The sequence below is a fragment of the Cololabis saira genome, chromosome 20 (genome assembly GCF_033807715.1).
Source record: "Cololabis saira isolate AMF1-May2022 chromosome 20, fColSai1.1, whole genome shotgun sequence".
NCBI lineage: Eukaryota > Metazoa > Chordata > Actinopteri > Beloniformes > Belonidae > Cololabis > Cololabis saira.
The window spans coordinates 22,835,723-22,849,762 of record NC_084606.1 but is presented as its reverse complement, the minus strand read 5'-3'; the positions used below and the strand labels follow the sequence as shown (position 1 = coordinate 22,849,762).

The window sequence follows — 14,040 nt, the reverse complement described above, 5'->3', positions numbered from 1 at the left end:
TCGGAGCGACAGGCGAAGCATGCACGGAAAAGCAGGAGGGCGAACCACAGCAAACAATCATAAAAATAAAGGCATGCAAGCAGCACTGTCCCCTTATCTTAAGTCCAGTCAGTGGCCGCGGGTCTTCTTAGCAGTTTTCCTCCGGTGATTAGAACAAAAGAGGCGTGTTAAGCCTCATTTATGGTTCCGCGTTAAATCGACGCAGATCTTACGCCGTAGGGTTCAGCGTATGGTGCGCGTCGCCGCGTAACCCTACGCCGTAGGTTCTGCGTCGGTGTAACGCGGAACCATAAATCAGCCTTTATGGTGCGCTGGAGAGGAGAGGAGGCAGGGAGCTGGGTGGAGGGGGCGGTGATTTAGCGGATCGTTACGTAACGATCCGCCACCAAACCACATGCGCCGTTTTTGCATAGTTATGCGGAAAATCCCAGAAAGCACACAATACACTGAATGTTAAAAGTTCGTTGTTTTTTGGGTGTAATTGATGTCAAGACACCCAACAAAACACAAAAAATCAAGAAAAATGTGTTTTTCATGTCACAATCCCTTTAATAACAAAGAAATAAGTGACATAAAATATTTTGCAAACATGTGATACAACTGTTATTGTAATGCTTCAAATTTATCTACCATGTGATCACTGAAGCAGATTCAAGCAAACTTATTATTGTAAAATGAAATATGAACTTTCTCAGTTATGGATTTTAGGGTTCGAGTCCTGACAGAGATTGAAAAGGAAAATCTGGAGGTGTAAAATTCAATGCTTTAATAGGTTGTGTTGCAGTGGTATAAATGCTTAATTACTTTTGTCTCAGACTGTTTTTTTTTTTTCTTCTTCAGTGTAAAGAATACATTTTGCCAAAAGTTGAGTAACATTATTGCCCGTCTCTTTAGGATATGTTTTAGTGTTTCAGAATTCCATTAAATTAGCAAATGTAAACTTTAAATACGATTGCAGCAACATGGTCAGAAGTTAAATTAAATACCTTGTTAACTTCCAAAGGGACATGATATTGTTTCTGTGTAAATAACTGCTAAAAGGAAACATTACTTGCCCAGCTACTGAAAAATGAAGAGAGAAAGACGAAAGGTTGATATCCGCAACTGAGCAGGTGAACTGATGTCACCAACAGTGTTATAAACAGGGTGCAAAGACAGTTTTTTACAGTCACATGTCCAAGATTCTAGTTATATTAATATGCACGTGTATGCTTCTTTACTCATCCCACTCTGTCTGCAGTCCTGTAAACCTGAGATATGCATCAAAACGTCTTGGATGTGTTCAGGGGCTGTCTGTCATGGTGCGTTCATCGGCCCTCCATGCCTGTTCATTATAGCCAATGATCTCACATTCCCCATGACAGTCGAGGGGAACGATCATTGCTCTCTCTCGTTCTACATCTGTTTTGTTTCCTCTTTAACTTGTTTCTCTGGATTTTGTGTTTTACTTAGGCAAGCTCAGTCAACGGCAGCAACTCTCTGGTCTCTCAGGTCATGGGGGACTCGCAGATTACCTTGGACAGTGGAAGTTTTATACAATAACGACCTCCAGAAATCTGAATTTGGGCACAGGAGAGGAATGTGGTGTTTTTTTTGGTTTTCTTCCAAACACGAGATTGTAACGTGGTGCCTAGATGCTGTCTTTCACATTCTGACATTTTAACTGAACTCGTGGGATCGGAGTTGAAAATGTCATAATTTGCCTGCCTCTGCAAGCCCACTCATGCTTCTAAAGCAGAGAGCACTGGGACAGGCAAGTCCTTTTATTTTTTTTATCTATTTCCAGTCTAATTTAACAAATACAGATGGATGCTGCCAAAACTGCTCCCCCCCCCCCTTTTTTTTTTTTTTTTTTACTTTTTGGCAAATATCCTAGTTTCAGATGTTTAGATGCCATTCAGCATCACAGGGGACCATCTTCTTACGATTTCTCTTCATTCTGCACATCACGGACTTCCGGTACATGTCAGAGTCCAGTCATCTCCAGAAACGCTCTGGTGACGTGGGGAGCATCAGTGGTGGGCAGGAGATGGAATCCAGAGAACCGGTGGACTGCCTTGTGGCATGCTGTTGAAACTCTCACCTCAAGTTTCTGAACATAATGGACAAGAAAAAACATACGCGATAGTAGAATAACGTTTTCAGCTATTGCTACTTTAAGCAGCTTCTTGTTTACAGTTAGACACCAGATTTACTTGGTTAATGTCCTTGTCCTCCTGGAATGTCGCTGTGCGAACTGAAGCCCCCTCGATCCTCCGTATATGTTGTTGTTTAACAGTCTCACATTGCCTATGAAGCAAGAGGGAGAAGCTACCTGTATGTCTGCTTCCCTATCAGAGCCTTTTATTCTTTTTAACCATCCCCACATTCCGTCTCCATGTCGTTCTCTCGTTTTTTTTCTCTCTCATTGTTCCCTTCCTTGTAACCTTTAATCAACCAGTCCACGGTGCAAACAATGCAAGTATAGAGTTGCTGGGCAACGGCAGCATCACTGAATCACTGAAAGAGGTGATAACATGCAAAATAAAACAAGGCAGAAGGCTTCCAACCAGCACGGCCAGAGAGGGCACATCTCGGAAAGAGGAAAAAAAAGCTTGATTTGAACTTTTGAAGAACTTTTAAAATGATAAACATGTTGTTTTGCCCTCATTCTTGTGCTGCAAATTATTCTGGTTGGAGGTTGCTCATCCAGCTGCTTCTCCTTCTTTCCCCATATTTAATCGAAACAACCTGAATATAAGTTCTCACATAAAATTCTACACATAGTTAATAGGTTTACACCTGCAGCCTGTAGTTAGCTCTTTGGGTAATGTGAAATAACTATAATTGCATCTAATCATGTTAATCGCTCCATTTTTTGCTGTTGTGTATTTCCAGGACTATAAAGCAGGGCTGGCTATCGGTGAGGTGGAACTGACTGCTGCCAACATCAGAGACGTGGACCGCAGGGGCTTCGAAGTCAACACACCCTTCAAAAATTTCTGGTAGGTCTGCTCTTTTTTATGTGTGTGTGAGGCTTTGTGTGTGTGTTTGCTCTTTTCTCTGTGTGACAAAAAAAGAAGCTCTCAATGTGTTTAATCGCACTGCCATTGCTGTAGCATGATCTGTGTCTATGACTGCTCATCATCTCAAAGATGAATAGTATTTGAAGCCTTCACATTTTCCACAAACTTGCAAAGATTTATACACATACTATACAAACAATACCAAGTGTAGGAAGCAACGGGATGACAAAGATAAAATACCACGTGATGCCCGTTTGAGGCGTATAATCTGAAAAGTAGTGAGCAGACATGTCACAAAGTGAATACTTAGCTTGAATGAAACAAAAGAGTATCTTCTCATACGTTTTCTTTCTTTAGAATGTATTACCGCTTCTGTCGGTGTCTTCCAGAAAGCCCATTGAGAATCACTCCGCCCACTGCACAACTTACAGAAGTATTGATCAATGTGTTGTGCAAACTACATGAGCGCAGGGTCCTGTACAGAAAAAACACTAATTATAGATCAGACTTGTTTTCATGAAGTCTCTTCCATGAGATCTGTGCAGGTATCTCTCTGCCTCTATAGGGCACAGAGCCTTTCAGGTGACTGTCGTCCCTCTGGGTTTACAATCAATGAGCATGCTGCTTGTTTGTGCTGTAATGGCCCATTTAGAATGCAAGCATGACAGCTGTCTGGGAAGAAAGCACGGCTCGTTTGTTTGCGCGAGCCCATTCGCCATTTTTGCTTTTTAGCCCTTCCTTTTTGCCCAGTGTAAAGATTTTTGTATTCTTTTTTTTGCCTTCGTTCCTCTAGCTGTCCGTTGCATGCCAGATCGATCTGTTTGTGGCAGTTACCTTAATGGTCCCAACGTTTGGCTGCTTCGTTAACGCACAAGTAGTAATTGGAGTCGCCCACCCCCCCCAGAAAAAAAGACAATTGTTTTGATAAGGTCATTGCTAAAAGGCTTTTTATTCTGCTATGTGTGAGTATGTTTGTGGAGCGAATCGATTGGTGGCTCTGGGAGCGATCTCCAACCCACACAAGGTGAGGATTAGTCAGAAACTCATCAAATTACTTCAAGCTGGAGACTCACTTTGGATTTTTTTATTGTTGTGCTGCCATTAAATTTACAGTATTCAATCCGCTGCTGTGGATCCGATGGCAGACTTTATGAGTGCAGAGAGCGTCAGTCAGGCTCAGAGAAGAGGACACGGCAGAGAAATTCAACTTAGGAACGATGACAAACAACGTGTTCTTGATCAGACACTGTTTATGCTGAAGGTAACATCAAGGGCAAAAACAGACAAAGTGGTCTTTACTGGTGTGTATTGAAAGAGCTGAGTTGTTGAGGAAAACTGTTGACATCAGGGTCTTTGTATTATCCTAAGTGAATGGTTTAAAGTAAACATGTTAAACACCCCTTAAAGGACGGGTTTCTTTTATTTAGGAACCACAAATATTCAGCACTGATACTGTCTGCCCTTTGGTGCATAGAAAAGCGATGTATGAAGTGTTGTATTGCTGTTTGTGCTTGTCTGTGAAGGTTATGAGATCTCAGCAGCCCGGGTGAGATTTATTGCGTGGGCATTTTCTGTCTGCCGTCTCTTATGTTTCAGGGAATCCGAGTGGATGGATAGTTATAGTGACTTTAAAAGTTCGAGCACAGTTTTTTCTGGTTAATGTGCTGAGATGTGTGATGCATTGAGTAGCGGGTTGTTGGATATGAGGGAGGAAGATGACTTATTATTGTAGTGTGAAAGGTGGTGCCCGTTGTAGAAATGCACTGCTTTAGTGGCAACCCGTTAAAGTAGCTTTGGTCGTATTGCATCTGACTTTATTTTACTACTTTGCTTTTTTGTTGAGCTGGTTTGGTTGGTGCTGCATGAGGTGGTCCCATTACCTTATAACATCTGCCATGAGGATTAAGTAGCATGAGCATCTTGAAACTCAGAGTATTATGTATTTGACCAAGACATGCTGTAATCACGAATTGCACATCCCAAGGAAGGTTTTAAACGGTTATACAATTGATATTAAAATGTATCAGCTAAATAACATTAGGACATCAACCAAATGAGGTCTACTGAAGCATGTATTCCCTTCGTCATTTGCATTAACCACACACACTTGCATCCCTGTTGTTTCACACTGTCTTCACTTGTTTTTGAGGACTTCACATCAGCATCTGCAGTCTGTTGCTCACGACTCCTCGCTCTCGTCTCGTCCATTCGTTTACACGAACTGAAACTATTATTTGAGCTTTTCTACTATCTGAAAGCTTGTCATCTCCTTCAGTCAATATTGTTCTGACAATACAGATTTTTTGGTGTTGCACATAGGAATGGGTCCTCAGGGAAATGTCTCTCGCTCCAACGTGACGTGCAAACCACTGCAACATGGTCTCTTTGCCGGTATAAACTGCAATCATAAGCAATACAAATCAGTTTTCTGAGGTTGATGAAATGGCTAATGAAGTATGTTCAAATGCGAGGTAACAAGTTGTACATTTTATTACTCAATTTTAAGACCAGTTGGAGGATAAGCACTGGAAGGACGAGCCAGAAATCTTTCAGAATAAAAGTGGTGACAGCTTTCATCCGCTGTATTTCCCTTGCATTGTAATAAACGGTGACCGGTGTTTGACATCTGCAAAAGCTAGGATTTTAAGATCCTACATCATTACATAACGCTGTACTTGTAAGGATTTCCTCCCCTGCTTAGTCTCTGACAAGCAAGAAACTGTGATTCATTCTGCTGCATTTAGATGACATTTGCTGCCGTTGGAGTTCAAACGTGACGAAAAAGCCGAATGTAAACACACTTGTGAGTCAAACAAAATCAACAGATGCTGGCAGCTTCGCCTCGATCGTGGAGGGCTGAACTAAATTAGTAATGAATCAATAGTGATAGTGGTTGTATTTGCTGCAGAGCGCAACAGCGCTTCACTACTGACTCGTCCAGAACCAGTATCAGTTCAGCGATAGCTCCTGATAACTAATCATGTTGGGGACTGATTCTACAATAATTTACAATTTCAATTCAGTTCAGTACAGAATATCAGGCTCCAGGCTTTTTTTTGGTTTAATATTTCATTTTCATTATGTGTTTTTGTACGTTTTTTTATTTTATTTCACTCAATACAGTTCTTACATTGACAGTTAAACATTGGGATTTGTTTAACCTTTAACATAATAATTAACCACTAAGTTGAGTATTTTTGCTCTCAAACTGTTTTTATTTCATGTTTCTATCAGCTGAATTGGCCAGAAGAATGTTCCTTGTTAATTCGTCGTCTCTCTGAGAGCCACTTCGATCAAACCCGCCTTCAGATCTGTAAAACCTTTTTCACCGTAACAGTGCTGTTCCTGTTAAGTTTTTTGCATTTGGTAACTCTTACACACCAACAACAAGCCTGGGTCGCAGTGTTGTCCGAACGACGGCAGCATTGTTGGTAAAAGTGGCGCGTTCAGCCATATCGTCTCTTTTTCACACACTCGACACACACTGTGACTGCTCCACTTTGATCCATTATGCTGCTGTGCTCCTGTACTCTGGTGCTCCTCAAAGCGGTAATTTTCTTTTCTTTTTTAATGTAATTTCTTACATTTTTTCTGGCTAGATGTGAGACTGGCTTTCACTTCATAGTTCCCGTCTGCTCTGGCTGCCTCCCTCTGCTGAGCTGTGAGGTTTTGGCGAGTGGGCTGTAGCTCAAAGGACAGTGTGAGCAGTTGTGTCTTTGGATGCTCCATGGGCAGAGACGGTGACCCCCCCCCCCCGAATCCCCAAAATCTTTTGTTTTTACTTTTCACCAGTTGCCAGGTTTCTATGGAGACCAGTGGTCAAATTTCCCTTTTTCTAAGTGCTTTATTTTAGTCAAGCTTGGGTGCTCTGCCTCTGCTTCCTGTCGGATTTAGATTTCTGTCCGTCTTTGTCAAATTTGCTTTGTGCCTTCGTGTCCCTGCTTGCTCCTACTTAAGATCACACTCACAGATTTACTCTCACATTTATCATACTCAGTCTTGTGAAAAAGAAAGAACATCCACTTTCAATTTCACGGTTTCAACATGTCAGACATAAGAAAATAATAATCCTGTCCTTACAATAGTCTTAAAACTGGATAATTTCAACCTCACAATAACAATATGTGAAAGCGGTCTCTGAAAAATGTCTCTTTGGCCTTTGATGCTTTGACAGGGAAGTCAGGAACTGTTGGTCCAATGTGCTTGATTAACTGACCATCTTGATCAAGAATGACGTTTTTTGTGGTAATACAATGCCAGAAAAGACAAGATGCCAGTAATAATCTTAAGCACGTAAAGCTGCTGCCCTTGGATCTGGGAAGAAACATTAGAACATTTTAATGTGTATTTTCTACAGAGTGAATGATAAATCACAAGTGGAGCATGCTCTGCTCTGGTATTCATTTTAAATTAATAGTGTCCTGAATCTGACGACATATTAAGCCCTTTTTACATGGCTCATTTAAGGTGGGACTGATGGCATGTGTGAAAATATGATTGGATCTGTATTTGAAACCAGAATCATATGTGCTTTGAATCAGGTATATTTCCTGAATCAGGAAATATAACTCATATTTTTAAAAATTAAAAAAAAAAAAAAAAGACTTGGGACTAGCATTCTGAACTCAATCTTGATGCACAAGCAGCACATCTGGCATCCGGCTTTCAGCCATGGTTGAATTCAATTTAATTCAATTTTATTTATATAGTGTCTATTATAACATAAGTTGTCTCTAGGTGCTTCCCAGTGACCCAGCACATGACCCCAAGCAATTATTACATAAACACTGGCAGGTAAGAGGCCAGCTGGGAAGAGCAGGAAAAGGGAGATCAGACAGAGAGAATGAAGAACAGAGAGGAGAGATAGAGACAAAATGTTTAGCTGGTACACTATGGGGACGACTATATAAGCAGATGTAGACGGCAGACACTGAGGCGATCATAGGGCGGGACTGCAGGTCAGGATGTCAGCAGGCATCTAGCAGACATCCATACAGACAGGCGGAAGCAGCAGTGGGATGATCAGAGGAGGGGCTGCAGGGCAGCATGCAGCTCCTGAACTCTGGCCTGCAAACATGAAGGACGCTTCATTATTTTTGCCTGTTTTGCGGCCACAGGACATGAGCACTTTGCAGTCACTCAGTGCGGTTACATGCACATCTAAATCAAGCTATTCGCAACGATCTAGGTAAAGATTAAACTGGAGTTTCAGAGAAATCCAAGTATACATGCGTGAGAAGACAATCGATTATTGAGTTAGGTGCGTTCGACTCCGTGACGCTTTCGTGTTGGCTTTCTTCCTGTATAATTAGTAAACAAGCACGAAGGAGGACAACAACATGCGAAAATATGGACGCTAATGATGCAGCAGCTCAATGTCGTAAATACTAAACCTGATGATGTTGCACGTAAGATGCACGCAAAGTCTCTCTCTTCTGTTACTGTGTTGTTGTGATGCCGTGAATGTTATTATTCCCGCTCCTGTGGCTCGTCACTTCCAGAAAGGGGAGTCCCGGGACAGTCAGTAGCTCGGTTCAGCGTGGGTTGGTACACATGCCGAAATAACTCTGATTAGGACGCATTATCTGGCACTAAAAGCTCGATCTCAAGAGCTTCAGTTCGGTTCGACTACAGCCCGACTAAGGTGTATATGGCTTTTAAAACGTCTATCGGTCGGATTAAGGCAACAATTCGACTTTCTGTTAGTGCATCTAAACGTACTGACTGAAACAAACGCCATCTTCTACGGCCATGAAAGCTGTCTAGACTCAGAACTTGGCTAAGAACAATGTCATGCAACAGGGCAGTGACCCTAAGTACATTAGCAAATGTACAACAGTATAATAAAGAAGGAAATGAATCAAGGCCCCAATCCAACTGAATCCAAGTGATCTGCAGTGGCAGGGACTCGACAGAGAGCTGCAGAAACAAACGCCCTGGAAACCTCCATGAACAAAAGTAACCTCCTTCATTATCATCATGTGGGAGAAAACAAACACCACTCAGAAAACGGTCACCTTAAGTTATTTCTGATGAAGCTGGGTCTACAAGCCATCGAGCTGTTGAGTACACTTAATAATGATACAGTCCAATGTTTCTAATTAGTTTTTTAATCGGAGGTTACTTTATCAAGGTTCAGACAACAGTAGGAACCAGTTGTTTTCTCCTTTTGTTCTTATTGGTAAAACCATAGAGTAGAAAAAGGGTCTATCTCCCTTTTCACACAGCCAACATTTATTACTGCTAATAACTTCTTCACAGTGCGTCCTTAAAAAACCTCTGTCACTGCTGTCCATTTCTTTTGGCTATCTGTAGACACAGATCATTTTTACTGAGCATCGAGCAAAAGATTAAAACCACTGACAGGTCAATGGAGTAACACTGCTCATTTTGTTGGGTTTCACTTTGACATTTGGCATCTATTTTAACATTTTGAAAGTGCCATGTTTATGATAATCAGTGTATAGTCCCTTAATTACACGTTTGTCCATAATACCAAAAAATCTCCCTCCTGAAAAGTCATGTGAAGGACCTTCTATTGCTGTTATTCTCCAAGATGTGAGTAATCTCATTACAGACTAATTACCGACTAGGTCTTTGCAGTACATTCAAGCAACAGTTATTATTAGCAATTTGTGCTCATAAAATGTTTTTGCCCTTTTTTATAATAAGGTCTGAAAAAGTGTGAGGCAGTTCTTTTTTCACTTTAGTTTTACTTTCATCACCAGTCTAATCTCATTTCTTTTCAACATCATACCAGCTTCAGTGAAATTGGTCTCATTCCCGTAGGCCTGATAGAACGTCTGTTAAACATGATTTTATTAAATGTACATTGAGGATCTAAATTCGTTATGTTTGTACACCTTTTACCATCCCGATGTCTCAGCTTTCCTGGGTTTAATCTAGAAATAATATCCTGAAAAATGTCCTACATTAAAACTCCATAGATTGTCGAGTAGCATGCTGAGGCGGATTGATTTGCTTGCCCCCCTTCCATTACTTCTATCAATTTGACCAAATCTATTGCAGTCACACATAGACGTACACACTTAGCAAGTCCGTCACAAAACGACTCCAAATACTGCACGCCCCCGTCACCCTGCCAAGCACCACTATGCTGTTTAATTGCTCTCTCAAATCAAATCAATAACTGTGGTGTGTATGTGTGGGGTGGGGGGGGTGGCAAAAAAAATTGATTGTTGCAGCTTCAGTGCGGAGTCGGAGCGGGAGAAGGAGGAGTGGATTGAAGCAGTCAAAGAATCAATCGCTGAGACGCTCTCCGACTATGAAGTGGCAGAGAAGATCTGGTTCAACGAGGCCAACCGGAGCTGCGCCGACTGCCACGCCCCGCGGCCCGAGTGGGCGTCGGTCAACCTGGGCGTGGTCATCTGCAAGAAATGTGCAGGTAAGGAGCACACTTGTACTGGGGTGATATTTTACTTTAGTTCATTTGAAGGGGCTTCGTTATTTTACTGGATTGGAAAACAGAGTGGTGGTCGGTGGTTGATTGGAAAATCTATATTAAGTAGTTAACATAACAAGATAATCATGCTTTTTTCTTTGAATATGAGAGATGGAGCTCTAAAGAGCAAGTAAATACATATAGAATTACAAAAATGAAAAAAAAAAGTTAAATCTAATGACTTATGGAAATAAAGCAACTTGCCTGTATATTTAATAATAATTAATCCCTAATGTATTTCATTGCCATATTTACTGATGTGTTTTTGGAGGTGTGTTTTTATTTATGTAATAGTTAAATGACATTCCATATGCTTCTGGATACTTTGAACTCCCTGGTGCATACACACACACACACATGCACGGTGATGAACAGCATACTTTACTCAGTACAGAAGACTCAGAGAAGCAGTGCTCCTATGTAAACACCCACCTACACACAATTTAGTGCAAATAAATGTGAGCAGGCTGCCAAAACCCACTTTGTTTGACAGGTATTAAAAACAACAAGAGTTGGAAGAGTTTTTCATCTTCAGGGAGGGAAAGTTCCCGCATCCCCTGATTATGAGGGGAACCGTGATGATAACGTAAAGGTTTGCTGTCTGTGACTGATTCGTCGTGTTTGAAAAAGAGTTTTTGGGGAAAAAAACATAGTTCATGAGTGGATGATTTTTCATGTTAGGATTTATGTATTTTATTATTTTGCATTTATAGTTCATGTTGCATCAAAGTCATAATTTTAACAATCTTTCTGGTTCTTGTTTTACTACTATTTCTACTACTACTACCACCTTTTTGGTTGTGGAACAATCTCTGTTGTCTCAACTTTTACTGAAATTGAAGCGAGTATACCAGCCAAGTTCTTTGCCTTCCTCGGGTATGACTTTGACCCATCCATCCCCCCACTGCCCCACTCATGCCTTCTTGGGTAAAAAAGGACCTCTAAACTTTAGTCATGAATCTTGCATTGTCTTGTGTGAGCGTACTTTAATTTATCCTGAATTTTACCGTTGTTCCAAGTCAATATAAATGCCTACACGCCTGTTTCCGAGGTTTGAAAAGACGAGCGGAGCAAAGTAAGAACCCCCACAGCACATTTGACCATTTGTCCTGCAGCCTTGCCTAAGTAATGCTGAAAAAGATTAGCACCATCAGTTTGAAATGCCAAATGCTTGTCCACAGTGTTATTCCTGCCAAAGGCTCTGATAGGCTAATCATTAGTTCTCTTGCAGCTCTTATCAGAATAATAGTTTTTTAAACTGTGAAGCAGCTGTTGTTGATGTGGAGATGCTGGCTGAGGATGTTTTTGTCCCCTGGTGAGGATTAAAAGGTCTGGACCTCTGCAATCGCTGATGGAAAACAGGACAACTCATTGTAATATAATTGAGTATATCTAAAAACTGCTTGACATTTTATTTTTTTCTGTTCATCCAAGTTTTTGCATGATATTTGGAGAGTTTTATACCTTAAGGACTTTAGAGAAGAAATAATGTGGAGAAACATGTGTGAAAGGACTCGGCTCTTCTCCGGCTATGTGAGGTCTGATGTCTGTGCCTCTGCGAGTATCTGCTCTGACCCCGAGGCTCTCTTGGAATAAGATCTCAGGTGATAAGCCACTTATGGGAGTTAGTGTATGGCCTGTGGACTCTCTAATCTCTTTGGCAATGCTGGATGGCTCAGATGAAATGACAACAAAGATTAGGCCACAGGCGAGAACTTGGGGGATGCCGAACTGCTTATTGACCCGCTAAACATGGTTACAGTCAGCTACGGTGGTTTATGTGGAGGGATATCCTGTTATAGTGTAGGATTTCCTTTCTCTCTTCCCCTTGCATTGTCATATATATAACAATTCTTGGCTTGGCCCAGGTAAGTGGTACGGCTCAGATATGAAACACCTCTTTTTAAACATCATTAAATGATTTAATTTACTGAGGTGTTAAATATTACATTTAGTCGAGACTGCTGGGAGCAAGAGGGTGAATATATATGCAATGAGGAAGCTGTCCTGCTCTCTTGAAACTCTGCTGTAGTCCATTTGGAATACCAATGACCATCGGCTTTGTATGGCCTTTATTCACTAGGCACATGCTCCCAGTATTTATCAGATGTGCCTTCTTTTGAAATCTCGCATACGAGTTTTGTGAGATAATTTCTCACTGGCTACTTTATCAGTTAAGCCGGGTGAGTGTAGTATCAAACGTGTAACAGATAGAGATATGGTTCAGGTAGTTAATTATAGAGCATTTTTGACTGATTTCATGATGAGAAGGCTTAAATAAGTAGTAAGCTTGAGCTAAGATCAGACATGATGGTTAATGGTTAATATTTACTCCCTGGTGCTTCCAGAGCTGTTGGTGCATTTAAAAGGCAAGGCAGCCTTTTCTTATTTTGGTAGAAGTTGCTGCGATTTAACTTGTTTTGATTGACTTGGGCTTTATTTTAGAGGACAGCGAAGTTTAAGGTCAAATTCTCACTGTTTGGAAATGTTTTTTTTTTTTTAAATGCAAATTGATATGGATCAGATTGCTTGCCAGTTTAGAGTATATTTGCTTTTTTTCTTAGTCCTTGTAGGACATGGAGAGAAAGATGGTTGGAATAAAAAGAGAGCAAGAGGAAGGGGAAGGTAGATGTTCAGAGATGCAAAATAGGGGGAGGCTAACAATCTCAAATTTTAATTGAATTAATTTCATGTTTTATTTACAGTAGATAAAATAAATCAAAGACTCAAAGTAGAACATTTTTCCATTTTATGAAAGTTATTAGGTGATTTTCAATTTGATGGTAGCAGCACATCTTGAGTAAAGGAGAAACACCTGGAGGGAGGAAGATCTTTCCAATAATGTTTCACTTAGCAACAGGTCAGTGACATGATGGTGTATTAAAGAGCGTCCTGGGAGGCAGAGTCTCTCAGCAATAAAGATGGGCAGAAGTTCACCTAATCTGGGAAAAACTGCATCTAGGAATTTTGAAACAGCTTCGGCGTATATCTATCTCAGTGTTTAATGGATAAATATACTTTGAATATCTTACTATCTACGGTGCACAATATCATCATTTGATTCAGAGACTGTCCAAAAATATCACACTGTACACAGGACAAACCTCCATTTAAAATGGACTGAGGCAAAGTGGGGAAACTGCCCAGTGGTCAGTCTTATCTGAACGTTTGAATGCTTCAGTCCCTGGACTAAAGGGGAGAGGGACGGGCTTGTTGTCAGTGCTCAGTTTAAAAGCATTTCTGATTGTACTGAGGTGCATTAGTGCCTACGAGTGAAGCATCCACTCAAAGGGCTGTTATTGTAGTAGACGAGTCCAGGCAGTGAGCTGGACCGCCTGGACCCTTCAGGCTCTATAAATAAGGAGAGAGGAACGCTAGGCAGTGATATACATCACCCTGTCCCACATTTGTATTATTTCTTTCTTAATATGGTATATTTCTTCAGTTTAAACTTTTGATATGTTTTCTGTGTTCTATTGTGACTAAAATATAGGTTTATGAGAATTGCAGATCATCACATTCTGTTTTTACTTACTGTATTATAAAAATCTTCTGTCTACATAATTACTTGGC

At 40.8% G+C, this 14,040-nt stretch overlaps 1 protein-coding gene across 3 annotated transcripts in view; it reads left to right on the top strand.

Moving 5' to 3' along the window:
* arap2 (ArfGAP with RhoGAP domain, ankyrin repeat and PH domain 2) overlaps positions 1–14,040 on the top strand; it is a 143,819-nt gene that overhangs the window by 46,102 nt on the left and 83,677 nt on the right. For all 3 annotated transcript variants that reach the window (XM_061709774.1, XM_061709772.1, XM_061709773.1), the window contains 2 exons: positions 2,878–2,984; positions 10,211–10,410. In XM_061709774.1, coding sequence (XP_061565758.1) covers positions 2,878–2,984; positions 10,211–10,410 — 307 coding nt within the window. The remainder of the gene's footprint in view (positions 1–2,877; positions 2,985–10,210; positions 10,411–14,040) is intronic.